This window comes from Cherax quadricarinatus, chromosome 10 (genome assembly GCF_038502225.1).
Source record: "Cherax quadricarinatus isolate ZL_2023a chromosome 10, ASM3850222v1, whole genome shotgun sequence".
In the NCBI taxonomy this organism is placed as follows: Eukaryota; Metazoa; Arthropoda; class Malacostraca; order Decapoda; family Parastacidae; genus Cherax; species Cherax quadricarinatus.
This window is the reverse complement of record NC_091301.1, coordinates 42,051,748-42,069,661: the sequence shown is the minus strand read 5'-3', so window position 1 is coordinate 42,069,661 and position 17,914 is coordinate 42,051,748. Positions and strand designations below refer to the sequence as shown.

General features: G+C 39.2%; 1 protein-coding gene across 1 annotated transcript in view; it reads right to left on the bottom strand.

The window, feature by feature from the left end:
* The window catches only part of LOC128688051 (SIN3 transcription regulator family member A), a 223,203-nt gene that overhangs the window by 169,608 nt on the left and 35,681 nt on the right, over nucleotides 1-17,914 (bottom strand). Inside the window, 2 exon segments of the mRNA XM_070083829.1 lie at nucleotides 7,867-7,998; nucleotides 17,303-17,440. Coding sequence (XP_069939930.1) covers nucleotides 7,867-7,998; nucleotides 17,303-17,440 — 270 coding nt within the window.

The window sequence follows — 17,914 nt, the reverse complement described above, 5'->3', positions numbered from 1 at the left end:
ACCTAGGGATTGGCAGAGAGCATGTATAGCCCCTTTATATAAAGAAAAGAGGGACAAAAGAGATTGTAAAGATTATAGAGGATTAAGTTTACTGATGGAATGATGAAGTAAAGGGTGTGATAAAAGAGAAAAAGTTAGCTTATGAGAGGTTTTTACAAAGTAGAAGTGTTATAAGAAGAGCAGAGGATATGGAGAGTAAAAAAAAAAAGGTGAAGAGAGTGGTGAGAGAGTGTAAAAGGAGAGCAGATGATAGAGTGGGAGAGGCACTGTCAAGAAATTTTAATGAAAATAAGAAAAATTTTTGGAGCGAGTTAAGCAAGTTAAGAAAGCCTAAAGAACATATGGATTTGTCAGTTAAAAACAGAGTAGGGGAGTTAGTAGATGGGGAGATGGAGGTATTAGGTAGATGGCAAGAATATTTTGAGGAACTTTTAAATGTTGAGGAAGAAAGGGAGGCGGTAATTTCATGCACTGGCCAGGGAGGTATACCATCTTTTAGGAGTGAAGAAGAGCAGAATATAAGTGTGGGGGAGGTACGAGAGGCATTACGTAGAATGAAGGGGGTAAAGCAGCTAGAGCTGAGAGGATCATGACAGAAATGTTAAAAGCAGGGAGGGATACAGTGTTGGAGTGGTTGGTACTTTCGTTTAATAAATGTATGAAAGAGGGGAAGGTAACTAGGGATTGGCAGAGAGGGTGTATAGTCCCTTTATATAAAGGGAAGGGGGACAAAAGAGATAGTAAAAATTATAGAGGAATAAGTTTACTGAGTATACCAGGAAAAGTGTACGGTAGGGTTATAATTGAAAGATTTGGAGGTAAGACAGAATGTAGGATTGCGGATGAGCAAGAAAGTTTCAGAGTGGGTAGGGGATGTGTAGATCAAGTGTTTACATTGAAGCATATACGTGAACAGTATTTAGATAAAGGTAGTGAAGTTTTTATTGCATTTATGGATTTAGAAAAGGCATATGATAGAGTGGATAGGGGAGCAATGTGGCAGATGTTGCAAGTATACGGAACAGGTGGTACATTACTAAATGCTGTAAAGAGTTTTTATGAGGATAGTGAGGCTCAAGTTAGGGTGTGTAGAAGAGAGGAAGATTACTTCCTGGTAAAAGTAGGTCTTAGACAGGGATGTGTAATGTCACCATAGATGTTTAATATATTTATAGATGGGGTTGTAAAAGAAGTAAATGCTAGGGTGTTCGGGAGAGGGGTGGTATTAAATTATGGGGAATCAAATACAAAATGGGGAATGACACAGTTGCTTTGTGCTGATGATACGGTGCTTATGGGAGATTCTAAAGAAAAATTGCAAAGGCAGTGGACGAGTTTGGGAGTGTGTGTAAAGGTAGAAAGTTGAAAGTGAACAAAAAAAAAGAATAAGGTGATGAGGATATCAAATGATTTAGATAAATAAAAATTGGATTTCAAAGTGGGGAGGAGTACGGAAGAAGTGAATGTTTTCAGATATTTGGGAGTTGACGTGTCGGCGGATGGATTTATGAAGGAGAAGGTTAATCATAGAACTGATGAAGGAAAAAAGGTGAGTGGTGCATTGAGGTATCTATGGAGGCAAACAAGGAAATCTATGAAAGTATAGTAGTACCAACACTCTCACACGGGTGTGAAGCTTGGGGTGTAAATGCTGCAGCGAGGAGGCAGTGGTGATGTCCTAAGGGCAGTGTGTGGTGTAAATATTATGCAGAAAATTCGGAGTGTGGAAATTAGGAGAAGGTGTGGAGTTAATAAAAGTAATTGTCAGAGGGGTTGTTGAGGTGGTTTGGTCATTTAGAGAGAATGGATCAAAGTAGAATGACATGGAGTGTATAAATCTGTAGGGTAAGGAAGGCGGGGTAGGGGTCGTCCTCGAAAAGGTTGCAGGGAGGGGGTAAAGGATGTTTTGTGGCTGAAGGGCTGTGACTTCCAGCAAGCGTGCACGAGCCTGTTAGATAGGAGTGAATGGAAACAAATAGTATTTGGGACCTGACGAGCTGTTGGAGTGTGAGCAGGGTAATATTTAGTGAAGGGATTCAGGGAAACCGGTTATTTTACATAACCGAACTTGAGTCCTGGAAATGGGAAGTACAATGCCTCCACTCTAAAGGAGGGGTTTGAGATACTGGCAGTTAGGAGGGATATACATGTATTGTGTATTTTTATACATTTTTTTTTTTCAACAAGTCGGCCGTCTCCCACCGAGGCAGGGTGACCCAAAAAAGAAAGAAAATCCCCAAAAAGAAAATACTTTCATCATCATTCAACACTTTCACCACACTCGCACATTATTACTGTTTTTGCAGAGGTGCTCAGAATACAACAGTCTAGAAGCATACACATATAAAGATACACAACATATCCCTCCAAACTGCCAATATCCCAAACCCCTCCTTCAAAGTGCAGGCACTGTACTTCCCATTTCCAGGACTCAAGTCCGACTATATATATATCTAAACTGTTGCATTCTGGGTACCTCTGCAAAAACAGTGATTATGTGTGAGGTGAAAGTGTTGAATGATGATGAAAGTATTTTCTTTTAGGGGATTTTCTTTCTTTTTGGGTCATCCTGCCTCGGTGGGAGACAGCCGACTTGTTGAAAAAAAAAAATGTATGAAAGAGGGGAAGGTACCTAGGGATTAGCAGAGAGCATGTATAGTCCTTTTATATAAAGGGAAGGGGGACAAAAGAGAATGTAAAAACTAGAGGAACAAGTTTACTGAGTATACCAGGAAAAGTGTACAGTAGGGTTATTTTTGAAAGAATTAGAGGTAAGACAGAATGTTGGATTGCAGATGAGCCAGGGGGTTTTAGAGTGGGTAGGGGATGTGTAGATCAAGTGTTTACATTGAAGTGTATAAGTGAACAGTATTTAGATAAAGGTAGGGAAGTTTTTATTGCATTTATGGATTTAGAAAAGGCATATGATAGAGTGGATAGGGAAGCAGATGTTGCAAATACTATATGGAATATGTGATAAATTACTAAATGCTGTAACGAGTTTTTATGAGGATAGTGAGGCTCAGGTTAGGGTGTGCAGAAAAGAGGGAGACTACTTCAGGGTAAAAGTAAGTCTTAGACAGGGATGTGTAATGTCACCATGGTTGTTTAATATATTTATAGATGGGGTTGTAAAAGAAGTAAATGCTAGGGTGTTTGGGGGAGAGGTGGGATTAAATTATGGGGAATCAAATACAAAATGGGAATTGACACAGTTACTTTTTGCTGATGATACTGTACTTATGGGAGATTCTAAAGAAAAACTGCAAAGGTTAGTGGACAATTTTGGAAGTGTGTTTAAAGGTAGAAAGTTGAAAGTGTACAGAGAAAAGAGTAAGGTGATGAGAGTATGAAATTATTTAGATAAAGAAAAACTGAATATCAAATTGGGGAGGAGAGTATGGAAGAAGTGAATGTTTTCAGATATTTGGGAGTTGATGTGTCAGCGGATGGATTGACGAAGGACGTGGTTAATCAGAGAATTGATGAATGAAAAAAGGCGAGTGGTGCATTGAGGTATATGTGGAGACAAAAAATGCTATCTATGGAGGCAAAGAAGGGAATGTATGAAAGTATAGTAGTACAAACACTCTTATATGGGTGTGAAGCATAGGTTGTAAATGCTGCAGCGAGGAGGCGGTTGGAGGCAGTGGAAATTAGGAGAAGGTGAGGAGTTAATAAAAGTATTAGTCAGAGGGCTGAAGAGGGTTGTTGAGGTGGTTTTGTCATTTAGAGAGAATGGATCAAAGTAGAATGACATGAACATATAAATCTGTAGGAGAAGGAAGGCAGAGTAGGGGTCATCCTCAAAAAGGTTGGAGGGACGGGTAAAGGAGGTTTTATGGGCGAGGGGCTTGGATTTCCAGCAAGCGTGTGTGAGCGTGTTAGGAGTGAATGGAGAAGAATGGTATTTGGGACCTGACGAGCTGTTGGAGTGTGAGCAGGGTAATACAGTGGAACCCCGCTTAATGATCACCTCCCAATGCGACCAATTATGTAAGTGTATTTATGTAAGTGCATTTGTACGTGTATGTTTGGGGGTCTGAAATGGACTAATCTACTTCACAATATTCCTTATTGGAACAAATTCGGTCAGAACTGGCACCTGAACATACTTCTGGAATGAAAAAATATCGTTAATCGGGGGTCCACTGTATTTAGTGAAGGGATTCAAGGAAAACCGGTTATTTTTATATTGCCGGACTCGAGTCCTGGAAATGGGAAGTACAATGTCTGCACTTTAAAGGATGGGTTTGGGAAATTGGCAGTTTGGAGGGATATGTTGTGTATCTTTATACGTATATGCTTCTAAACTGTTGTATTCCGAGCACCTCTGCAAAAACAGTGATTATGTGTGAGTAAGGTTAAAGTGTTGAATGATGATGAAAGCATTTCCTTTCTGGGGATTTTCTTTCTTTTTGGTTCACCGTGCCTCGGTGGAAGACGGCCAACTTGTTAAAAAAAAAAAATTTTTTACAGGAGATAAGGTTAGTAGCCCCCTTGCTCCTGGTAATTTAGTCGCCTCTTACAACACACATCTTATGGAGGAAGAACTCTGTTCCACGTCCCCATGGAAATAATGGAAATAAACAAGAACCTGAACTAGTAAAAAAATAAAGAAGAAAACCCAGAGGGATGTGCGTATACTATATGCTTGTACATGTGTGTGTAGTGTGACCAAAGTGTAAGTAGAAGTAGAAAGACATGCATGAAACCTTGCATTTGTACAAGACAAAAAATACACCAGCAATCCTACCATGATATAAAACAATTCTTCTTCTTCTTTCAACGTACCAGCCGTATCCCACTGAGGTGGGGTGGCCCAAAAGAAAAAACTGAAGTTTCTCCTTTTAAATTTAGTAATATATACAGGAGAAGGGGTTACTAGCCCCTTGCTCCCGGCATTTTAAACACGCATGGCTTACAGAGGAAGAATTCTGTTCCACTTCCCCATGGAGATAAGAGGAAATAAACAAGAACAAGAATTAGAAAGAAAATAGAAGAAAACCCAGAGGGGTGTGTATATATATGCTTGTACATGTATGTTTAGTGTGACCTAAGTGTAAGTAGAAGTAGCAAGACTTACCTGTAATCTTGCATATTTATGAGACAGACAAAAGACACCAGCAATCCTGCCATCATGTAAAACAATTACAGGCTTTCGTTTTACACTCACTTGGCAGGACGGTAGTACCTCCCTGCGTGGCTGCTCTCTACCATTATGATTAATGTTCAAATGTACCAAGGGCTCAACAAAGAGAGGTCATGACTCGACAATATACCAGTGTGCCACACTCAACAACACAGCTAACAGAAGAAAGTAAAGGTGTACACTAGTAAAAAGTAATTTTATAGGTAATGAATGGAGAAAATTGTTAACAAAAATGTTTAGAACTATCATATTTTTTGCAAGCAGTCTTCAGCTCATATACCTGTAAATAAATTTTAACACTCTGATTCTCTAAAATGTAACTCCTACATTACACAAGGGTAACTATACATAATACTTTCGTCTAAATACAGTTGACCCCAGGTTAACGATATTTTTTCATTCCAGAAGTATGTTCAGGTGCCAGTACTGACCGAATTTGTTCCCATAAGGAATACTGTGAAGTAGATTAGTCCATTTCAGACCCCCAAACATACACGTACAAACGCACTTACATAATTGGTCGCATTGGGAGGTGATCGTTAAGCGGGGGGTCCACTGTATTAGGTTGTTCTTCTAAGCATATTAAAGATCACAATGTATTTATATTATATTGACCCCAGTGAGGTATTCAGGCACAGGGGGGGGAGGGGGTCATGAAAAAAGAATTGTAATAAGCCCTATCCCCCTTTCTCTCCAATGATTATTACTGTCTTTTTCTTTTTCCAACATACCAGCTATCTCTTACCAAGACAGGGTGACCCAAAAAAAAAAGATGAAAACTAACATTTTTCTTCTTTTTCACATTTAAAAATTTATACAGGAGGAGAGGTTACTAGCCCCTCGTTCCTGGAACCTTTGTTGCCATTTATGACATGCATGGCTTATGGAAGAAAGATTCTTTTCCACTTCCCCATGGAAATGATATGAAATAAGATGGCCTATGCATTGAAAAAAAATTAAGAAAATAGAAGAAAACTCAAATGGGTGTGTGTGCTTTCATGAATGGGTGGATATGCTTTCATGTAGTGTGACATAAATTTAAGTAGAAATAGCAAGATGTACCTGTTATCTTGAAGGTTCATGTGAGAAAGAAAAGACCCGCAATCCAACCACTGTGTAAAGCTATTACAGGTTTCTATTTCATGCTCATTTGCCAGAATGGTAGTACCTCCCTGGGTGGTTGCTATTTATTACTTTACATATGAAATAGATAGTAAATTACTAAAAGCTGTAAAGTTTTTATCAGGATACTGAGGCTCAGATTAGGATATGTAGGAGAGAAGCAGACTACTTTCCAGTAAAAGTAGGCCTTAGATAGGAATGTGTGATGTCACCATGGTTGTTTAAACATATTTAGAGATGGAGTTGTAAAAAAAGTAAATGCTTGGGTATTGGGGAAAGGGGTAGGATTAAATTATACAGAATTAAATATGAAGTAAGAGTTGATACAGTTGATGATACTGTGCTTTTGGAGTTTCTGAAGAGAAGCTGCAAAGCTTAGTGGACAAGTTTGGGAGGGTGTGCAAAAGTTGAAAGTGAAGATAGGTAAGGGTAATGTGATGAGAGTATCAAACAAATTAAAAAAAGAAAAATTGGATATCAGACTGGAGGGAGGAAGGGAGCACAGAAGTGAATGTGTTTAGAGATTTGGGAGTGGACGTGTTGGTGGATGGGCATGTGAAGGATGAAGTAAACTAAAGAATTAAAGAGTAAACGGGGTAAAGGTGGTTTTGTGGGCGAAGGGCATGGACTTCCAGCAAGCATGCAAGAGCGTGCTGGAAAGGAGTGAATGGGGACGAGTGGTTTTTGGGACCTGATGAGCTGTTGGAGTGTGAGCAAGGTAATATTTTGTGAAGGGATTCAGGGAAACCAGTTAGTCGGACTTGAGTCCTGGAAATGGAAAGTACAATGCCTGCACTTTAAATGGCCGGTGTAAAGGGAGGAGGTGCACTGGCATATCTGTAGAGACAAAGAAGGGGATTTATGAAAGCATATTGGTACCAACACTGTTATATGGGTGTGAAGCATGGGTTGTGAATATTGAAGCGAGGAGGAGGCTTTTGGCAGTGGAGATGTCGTGACTATGGGCAATGTGTGGCATAAACATTATGCAAAGAATGTGTAGTGTGGAAATTAGGAGGTGCGCAGTTACTTAAAGTATTATTCAGAGGGCTGAGGAGGGATTGTTGAGGAGGTTTGGTCATTTAAAAAAGGCTGGAGCAACTAGGATGACTTGGAAGGTACAAAAATCTATAGTGGAGGGAAATCAGGGTAACAGTCATCCTAGGAATGGATGGAACAGGCACACTCACATGTGCCTGTTGTATGCCTGTTGGACATGCAACAGGCACATGTGAGTGTGAGCATGTTAGACAGGAGTGGAGACAAATGGTTTTTGGGACTTGAGCTGTTGGAGTGTGAGTAGGGTAATATTTTGTGAAGGGATTCTAGGAAACCAGTTAGCTGTCATGTAGGTGGAAAGTTCATTGCCTACACTCTAAAGGAAGGGTTTGTGATATTTGCTGTATCGAGTGGCATCTAAGCTGTCGGATCTGCATGCCTCTGGCAAGACTGGCTATGATAGTGTGAATGATAGTGAAACTTTCTTTTCTGGGTCACCCTGCCTTGGTAATAGTTAACCAGCGTATTAAAAAAAAAAAAACTCAATATCTATGAGTGACAAAGCATCATATCAAAGTATATTGATAGCCTACCCCATGGTGAGTGCGATACTGGTCCATAAAGTCAGAAACTGCAGCCTGGGCTGCAGAATTGTTTGTGGCATCAGGGAGGAACTGACCAAACTCTTGCAACAAATCTTCTTGGTTTTCAAATAGCTTAGCAACCTGTATAGGGAAGAATTATTATTAATTACAACAAACTTACATCATAAGTTGTAAGAGTAACAGGCATATTTGCCTTTTTCTTTTTTTTCTAAGTTGATGGCAAATAATGCATACTCAAAATATTCTTTATACTGCTTATCTACCCTGTTTTTCCTGCTCCTTCACATCATCTTTAATACCTCTCCCTCCTACCATGCTCAACACCCACTCCTTTCCCACCATGCTGCCTCTCACTGCTTCCTCTCAATCCCCCCATCCCACAACTGGTAACGATATACAGTGGAACCTTGACTTACGAGTTTAATCCATTCCAGGAGCTAGCTCATAACTCAATTTACTCATTTTTTTTTTTCAACAAGTCGGCCGTCTCCCACTGAGGCAGGGCGATCCAAAAAAGAAAGAAAATCCCCAAAAAGAAAATACTTTCATCATTATTCAACACTTTCACCACACTCACACATTATCACTGTTTTTGCAGAGGTGCTCAGAATACAACAGTTTAGAAGCATACACATATAAAGATACACAACATATCCCTCCAAACTGCCAATATCCCAAACCCCCCCTTTAAAGTGCAGGCATTGTACTTCCCATTTCCAGGACTCAAGTCCGACTATATGAAAATGACCGGTTTCCCTGAATCCCTTCACTAAATATTACCCTGCTCACACTCCAACAGATCGTCAGGTCCAAAGTATCATTCGTCTCCATTCACTCCTATCTAACACGCTCACGCACGCTTGCTGGAAGTCCAAGCCCCTTGCCCACAAAACCTCCTTTACCCCCTCTCTCCAACCCTTTCGAGGACGACCCCTACCCCGCCTTCCTTCCCCTATAGATTAATATGCTTTCCATGTCATTCTACTTTGATCCATTCTCTCTAAATGACCAAACCACCTCAACAACCCCTCTTCTGCCCTCTGATAAATACTTCTATTAACTCCACACCTTTTCCTAATTTCCACACTCCGAATTTTCTGCATAATATTTACACCACACATTGCCCTTAAACAGGACATCTCCACTGCCTCCAACCATCTCCTCGCTGCTGCATTTACCACCCAAGTACTGTTGGTACTACTATACTTTCATACATTCCCTTCTTTTCCTCCATAGATAACGTTTTTTGACTCCACATATTCCTCAACGCACGACTCACCTTTTTTCCCTCATCAATTCTACGATTAACCTCATCCTTCATAAATCCATCTGCCGACATGTCAACTCCCAAGTATCTGAAAACATTCACTTCTTCTATACTCCTCCTCCCCAATTTGATATCCAATTTTTCTTTATCTAAATCATTTGATACCCTCATCACCTTACTCTTTTCTATGTTCACTTTCAACTTTCTACCTTTACACACACTTCCAAACTCATCCACTAACCTTTGCAATTTTTCTTTAGAATCTCCCATAAGCACAGTATCATCAGCAAAAAGTAACTGTCAATTCCCATTTTGAATTTGATTCCCCAAAATTTAATCCCACCCCTCTCCCGAACACCCTAGCATTTACTTCCTTTACAACCCCATCTATAAATATATTAAACAACCATGGTGACATTACACATCCCTGTCTAAGACCTACTTTTACCAGGAAGTAGTCTCCCTCTCTTCTACACACCCTAACCTGAGCCTCACTATCCTCATAAAAACTCTTTACAGCATTTAATAGCTTACCACCTATTCCATATACTTGCAACATCTGCCACATTGCTCCTCTATCCACTCTATCATATGCCTTTTCTAAATCCATAAATGCAATAAAAATTTCCCTACCTTTATCTAAATACTGTTCACATATATGCTTCAATGTAAACACTTGATCTACACATCCCCTACCCACTCTGAAACCTCCTTGCTCATCCGCAATCCTACATTCTGTCTTACCTCTAATTCTTTTAATTATAACCCTACCGTACACTTTTCCTGGTATACTCAGTAAACTTATTCCTCATACACTCATACATGAAATTAATTTTCCTCATTTAACCCCTTGACTGTCGCAACCCCAAATTCTGAGTTGTCTCCTGGTGGTGCAAAATTTCCAACAAAAATAAAAAAATTTTTTTTTTTTCTTATGAAATGATAGAGAATCTTTTCCCGATTGTAATGACACCAAAAGAATGAAATTGATGGAAAACTGATGGAATTACACTCTCACGAAGTTAGGGACCTCGGCGATATTTACGAATTGGCGATTTCGCTCACTTTGAGCCCTATTTTCAGCTAATTCCATTGTTCCAGTCGACCAAACACATAGCTATTTCTTTAGAACTCCATTTTTTCTATCGACTGAGTACAAGAAACTGCCTATTTACTAATTTCAACTACCCAATAACATGGTCAGAAATTTGCAATTTGGCCAGTTTTGCAAAAATTAAAAAATATAACAATTTCAAAATAGGGTCCAGAATGAACACTGCAGACATTCCTGGCTCAAAAATAACATTTTCTTTGTTCATCAGTCATGTCTCCTGGGCCCTCTGATATTACTCTAGCTTTCTATTTTGAATTTTTATTCAAACAAAAAATAGAAGAAATACTGTTATGCAGACTACTGCAATATTGTAATAATTGTATAAATAAAGTCAACCCATTCATGACTGCATATTAGAATGGCCACTTGGACATTTATTGGAAAATGACATCATTTGTTTACTTTTGAACATCGGAAAAAATCAAACATTTCCCCAACTGAGCTCCATTTCAAGGTTCTTTTCATAGTAAAACCAATCAAAATCACCTCTATTTCTATAATATGTTTTCCATTCTATCAAATGAGACCAAGAAAACGAGAATACAACCATAAATACTATACGAAACTAGACCACAAAGTCGGCATTTTAATAAAAAAAAAAATGGTCGGAGTTTTTTTTTCTCATTATGCACTGCGTGCTGCAGGATTTTTTTTATATGGTGCACACTAACCACACAGACCCATTCTCTCACATATGGGCCTACCAGCTTTCTCCTGCTTGATTTGAAGCCGCTAGAATTTATGAGTATATATACGTCAAAAACAGTGGCTCGTAAGACGTATATACACAACCAAAACAGTCAAAGGGTTAAATTAATTGAAAAGCCATTAATCTGTTCCTGGACTCTGGAGAGACGAGAAAAAATACTTGAATATGATGCTATTATCAACTGTACGGCTTATTTATCTATCACAATTCATCTAATATGACATAATAAACGATAAAATTGACACAGAAATATGATATATACTTTAGAATAAATAAAATAGACCATAATATGGTGGCGGTGGCAGAGGCGTCCACCATATCTGTTTAACTTTGACTATAGCATCTTCCCATGTTCTTACTGTGAGAGAAAACGTAGTATTTTTGAGGCTAACTGCAGTAGATCACTAGTTTTCTAAGGAAAACGCTAAAACAATGTATTTATAAATAAGAGATATCGTATAAAAACTGTTGGTAAAAAGTGTACATGTACTTACACACTTGGAGTAGAGATGGTGGGAGAGGCTGAGGGTGGGGGATGCTGAGGGTGGGGGATACTGAGAGTGGGGGATGCTGAGGGTGGGGGATGCTGAGGGTGGGGGATGCTGAGGGTGGGGGATGCTGAGGGTGTGGCGTATGATGTATTGCCTGGCTAAGTCCATGGAAATCATTGTCTTTTTCTTCTCAGCACTGTTCTTTGCACTTACTTTCTTAGGACCCATGGTTAGAAAAAAAAAATTAGACAAATGACTAAAAAATGGAAGCAAGCATGAGAGAACTGCTCCCACAGCAATGTAAACATGTGAACGATGTTATGGCATCAGATATGCCATCTAGCGGCAGCATTCTGAATTATTATTACAAATGTATTATGAATTATTATCATTATTAATTTCGGGAACAGAAGCTCTACCATTACAATAATTACTATTGCAATTATTTTTTTTTTAACAAGTCGGCCGTCTCCCACCGAGCCAGGGTGATCCAAAAAGAAAGGAAATCCCCAAAAAGAAAATACTTTCATCATCATTCAACACTTTCACCTCACTCACACAATTACGGTTTTTGCAGAGGTGCTCAGAATACAACAGTTTAGAAGCATATATGTATAAATACACACAACATGTCCCTCCAAACTGTCAATGTCCCAAACCCATCCTTTAAAGTGCAGGCATTGTACTTCCCATTTCCAGGACTCAAGTCCAGCTATATAAAAATAACCGGTTCCCCTGAATCCCTTCACTAAATATTACCCAGCTCACAACCCCAACAGGTCGTCAGGTCCCAAATACCATTCGTCTCCATTCACTCCTAACACTCTCACGCACGCTTGCTGATAGTCCAAGCCCCTCGCCCACAAAACCTCCTTTACCCCCTCCCTCCAACCTTTTCGAAGACGACTCCTATCCCCGCCTTCCTTCCCCTACAGATTTATATGCTCTCCATGTCATTCTACTGTGATCCATTCTCTCTATATGACCAAACCACCTCAACAATCCCTCTTCAGCCCTCTGAATAATACTTTCAATAACTCCACACCTTCTCCTAATTTCCACACTCCGAATTTTCTGCATAATATTTACACCACACATTGCCCTTAGACAGGACATCTCCACTACCTCCAACCGACTCCTCGCTGCAGCATTTACAACCCAAGCTTCACACCCATATAAGTGTTGGTACTACTATACTTTCAGACATTCCCTTCTTTGCCTCCATAGATAGCATTTTTTGTCTCCACATATACCTCAATGCACCACTCGCCTTTTTTCATTCATCAATTCTCTGATTAACCACGTCCTTCGTAAATCCAGCCGCTGACACGTCAACTCCCAAATATCTGAAAACATTCACTTCTTCCATACTCTCCTCCCCAATTTGATATTCAGCTTTTCTTTATCTAAATAATTTCATACTCTCATCATCTTACTCTTTTCTATGTACACTTTCAACTTTCTACCTTTAAACACACTTTCAAAATCGTCCACTAACCTTTGCAGTTTTTCTTTAGAATCTCCCATAAGCACAGTATCATCAGCAAAAAGTAACTGTGTCAATTCCCATTTTGTATTTGATTCCCCATAATTTAATCCAACCCCTCTCCTGAACACCCTAGCATTTACTTCGTTTACAACCCCATCTATAAATATATTAAACAACCATGGTGTCATTATACATCCCTGTCTAAGACCCACCTTTACTGGAAAGTAGTCTCCCTCTCTTCTACACACCCTAACCTGAGCCTCACTATCCTCATAAAAACTCTTTACAGCATTTATTAACTTACTGCCTATTCCATATACTGGCAACATCTGCCACATTGCTCCCATTTCCACTATCATATGCATTTTCTAAACCCATTAATGCAATAAAAACTTCCCTACCTTTATCTAAATACTTTTTCACATATATGCTTCAATGTAAACACTTGATCTACACATCCCCTACCAACTCTAAAACTTTTAACATTTCTGTCATGATCCCATCAGTTTCAGCTGCTTTACTCCTATTCCTTCTATGTAATGCCTCACGCACCTCCCCCACACTCACATCCTGCTCTTCTTCACTCCTAAAAGATGGTATACCTCCCTGGCCAGTGCATGAAATTACCGCCTCCCTTTCTTCGTCAACATTTAAAAGTTCCTCAAAATATTCTCGCCATCTACCCAATACCTCCATCTCCCCATCTAACTCCCCCACTCTGTTTTTAACTGACAAATCCATTCCTTCCCTAGGCTTTCTTAACTTGTTTAACTCACTCCAAAATTTTTCTTATTTTCATTAAAATTTCTTGACAGTGCCTCTCCCACTATCTGCTCTCATTTTGCACTCTCACCACTCTCTTCACCTTTCCTTTACTCTCCATACACTCTACTCTTCTTATAACACCATAAAAACCTCTCATAAGCTACCTTTTTCTCTTTTATCACATTCCACCAATCACTCCTCTTCCCTCCTGCACCCACCTTCCTATAACCACAAACTTCTGCCCCACATTTTAATACAGGCCGGCCATCACTAATTCAGCAATCAGTTATCCAGTTCCATCAGTAATCCGGCACTAATTTCATCTAGCATAATTTCAAATTTCATCATTATACTGACTCAGGAATTGCGCAGTTTGTTGTAAATCCACAGCAGCAAGCCAGTGGAGGAGAAAGCAGTGATGAAAATGAGGAAGATGTAGCAGAAAGTCTCTCTACTGACAGGTTAAGTGCATTCTAACCTAACCACTCTGTAATCCGGCAAACTCGCTAATCCGGCACACTACAGGTCCCAGTGATGCCTGATTAGTGATGGCCGACCTGTACTGCATTTTTAAAACTATTCCAACCCTCTTCAACCTCCCCACTACTAATATAATTATTATATAAGTATGATTATTCTTATTACAACTATTATTATTGTTATTAATTTAGAGAACTGAAGCTATATCATAATTATTATTATTAATTTAGGAAACTAAAGCTCTATCATTATAATAGTAATAATAATAATATATTATTATTAATTTAGGCCAGCAGTAACAGACTGGTTGATCAAACCCTGATCCACCATGAGGCCTGGTCTCAGACCAGGCCATGGGGGCATTGACCCCCAAAACCCTCTCCAGGTAAACTCCAGGGAACTGAAGCTCTATCATTATAATAATAATAATAATAATTATTATTATTATTATTATTATTAATTTAGGGAACTGGAGCACAGATCCAATTCCCTAGATGAAGAGCCCAGGAACCTTGATGCTGGTGAAGGACTCTTGATCTAGGGAATTGGATCTGTGCTCCAGTTACCTAAATTAATAACACTAATAATAATCATAACAATAATAATAATAATTATTATTATAATAACGAAGTCCACCAACTCAGTTCACTGTTTACCTCGCTGTGGGAGCAGTTCTCTTATGCTCTGCTTAGATTTTTGACAGTCATTTGGCTAAATTTCATTTTTCTAAGCATGGGTCCTAAGAAAATAAGTGTAAAGGGCAGTGATGAGAACAAAAAGAAAATAATTTCCATGGAATTAAAGCATGAAATCATAGATAAACCAGTGAGGTGTCCAGGTTTTGGGTTGAGAGGGAAGCGGGGGGAGCGGGCTCGTAACTCAGAGCAAAAAATCAACCCAGGGATGGCTCGTATCTCAAAAACCTCGTACAATGGGACACTCCTAAGTCAAGGTTCCACTGTACAGTGCAAAATGTTAATAAGCTAGCATTTTATTCCTTATATGACAAGAGCTTTAGGACTCATGATTACTGCCCACTCCATTCCTCACAAAAATTAATATAACTGCATAATTCATAAAAACCCTTCTGTTGTACAGTAGAACCTCTACTTACGAGTGCATCCACGAGTAAGTTTTTCCAGATACGAGCAGTCGCTTGGTCGATTTTTTTTACTTCCAGATGCGAGCAGGCCTCAAGGGAGGTTCCTTGACATTGGTGAGGGGCTCTTGCTCTTGATCTAGGGAATTGTATCTCAGTTGTTTGTTGGACTATCTTCTTGAAACTTGGGAAATGTATGATGGAAAGATGATTCTTAACGTACACCAAAAATTAAACAAATCGGACCATAAATAACGGAGTTCACTTCTCAGCCATTAGCCTCCCCTTAGCAGTATATTTTTGTATGGTTTTTATGGTTGTATTCTCGTTATATGGGCCTCATTTGACAGAATGGAAGATATACTACAGAAATAGATATGATTTTGATTGGTTTCAAGACAAAAAGTACCTTGAAATTGAGCTCAAAGTAGCAGAAATGTTCGAGTCTTTGGCGATGTTCAAGAGTAAGCAAATGGCATCACTGTCCAATACCTGTCTGACTGGCACTGCCCCTCAACCTTCACATATTGGAAAGCTCTTCAACATGACAGCAAAAGTGGGAGCAGACATCATGAGGTAGCAGTGGTAGACAACATGAAATGCAGTGGCAGACAACATGAAGCAGCAGTGGCAGACAACATAAAGCAGAAGCTGCAGACAACATGAAGCAGCAGTGGCAGACAACATGAAGCAGCAGTGGCAGACAACATGAAGCAGCAGTGGCAGACATCATGAAGTAGCAGTGGCAGACAACATAAAGTAGCAGTGGCAGACAACATGAAGCAGCAGTGGCAGACATGAAACAGCAGTGGCAGACATCATGAAACAGCAGTGGCAGACATCATGAAGCAGCAGTGGCAGACAACATGAAGCAGCAGTGGAAGACAACATGAGGCAGAAGTGGCAGACATCGCGAGGCAGAAGTGGCAAACATCATGAGGCAGCAGAGGCAGACATCATGAGACAGCAGTGGCAGACATCATGAAGTAGCAGTGCCAGACAACATGAAATAGCAGTGGCAGACATCATGAAGCAGCAGTGGCAGACATCATGAGGCAGCAGTGACAGAACATGAAGCAGCAGTGGCAGACCTTGTACCCTGAAAACAACCTTGTTGTACCCTATACTATAAGTGAGTTTCCGAATGCCACCATGAGACGGCAGTATCAAAACAATGCTCAGTCCACTCCACTCGCTGTGAAGGGAATTCTTGTGCTTTCTTTAAGTTTCTTGCAGTTATTTCTTGTTTCTAACCATGGGTCCTAAGAAAGCAAGTGCAAAGGACAGTAATGAGAAGAAAAAGAGGATTATTTCCATGGAATTAAAGCAGGAAATCATAGATAAACTAGGTGGAGGGTTAAGGACTTGGCCAGGTAGTACCAGTGTACCCCTTCTATGATATGTACAATACTAGGCAGCAAGGAGTCAGTGACAAAGTGTAGCATTAAGAGTGTAGCAATTATAAGTCACTATGACTTTTTTGGGTTATCCTAGGTTCTCTACACATGTAGTAAGGAGCAGGAATGGCCGTTGTGGTGGCCCTGTAAACCCCAACAATGGCCGCTGTCACTACTACTAGCCACTTACATAATGACATGTATTTTATTCACTGTAGTGTATATATCATGTTTCTATGTTATTAATAATGTTTATTATGTCACATTACATGAATTATAATAGATAAATAAGCCACAGAGTTGATATAAGGGAAATATTGAACTTTGTGTCATGCCTGGAATTCCACTGGAATGCATTAATTCCATTTCTGCAAACAAGCAAATCCAGATGCGAGCAAGGTCACGGAACGGATTAAACTCCTAAGTAGAGTTTCCACTGTACTTGTTAAATGTATGAAGCAGATTAATTCATACATGTCTTTACACTTAAATTTTCTTTCTTTATACAGCAGAATTCATGACATTTCACATTAAATTTAAACTTGTGCTCCACCTTAATTACGTATCATCAGTTTGCATACTGTTATTCTGCACTACGGACATAACTGTTTACCTTCTCATACACCTCAGTTTCAGTAAGCGTTCTAGTAGGTATGGATCCACCATCCTTGATGTGTCGTTGCTCTTTCTGGTATGTGTGAAGGATTTCTAGGAACTGCTTGTAAATGTCTGGTTGACCTTGAAACCGTAACTGAAAAACAAAGCATTTATAAGCAGGTGTAACCAAACACTATAAATTAACGAGTTACTGAAAAAATTTGTGAAGAGCAAAATACAAAAAGATTTTTAACCTTTCCTTTTTTTACCTGACTTGGAAAAAGATACGAGGATTTAAAATAGTGGATAAAAAAAAGTTAAAAGCAAAAAACTATTTAAAATTTCTAAGATAATGGTAAGAGAAATAATTTAGCCCTATCAAATCTTTGGACATCACAATGGGGCCTTTTTTTATTTTATAAAATTGAGTATAAAACCTACCCGGTTAGCCTGACTTGAGTGTTTGAAGTGGATAATTCAATGAGTGTATTTTCAACAAAATTCTTGAATGAACAGTCAGCCAGATGAAATATGACTGAATTTTTCTTCATTTTTTCTTCACATTATATTGTATAATTTTTTAATAAACCAGCCATCTCCTGTCAAGGCAAAGTGACCCAAAAAAATC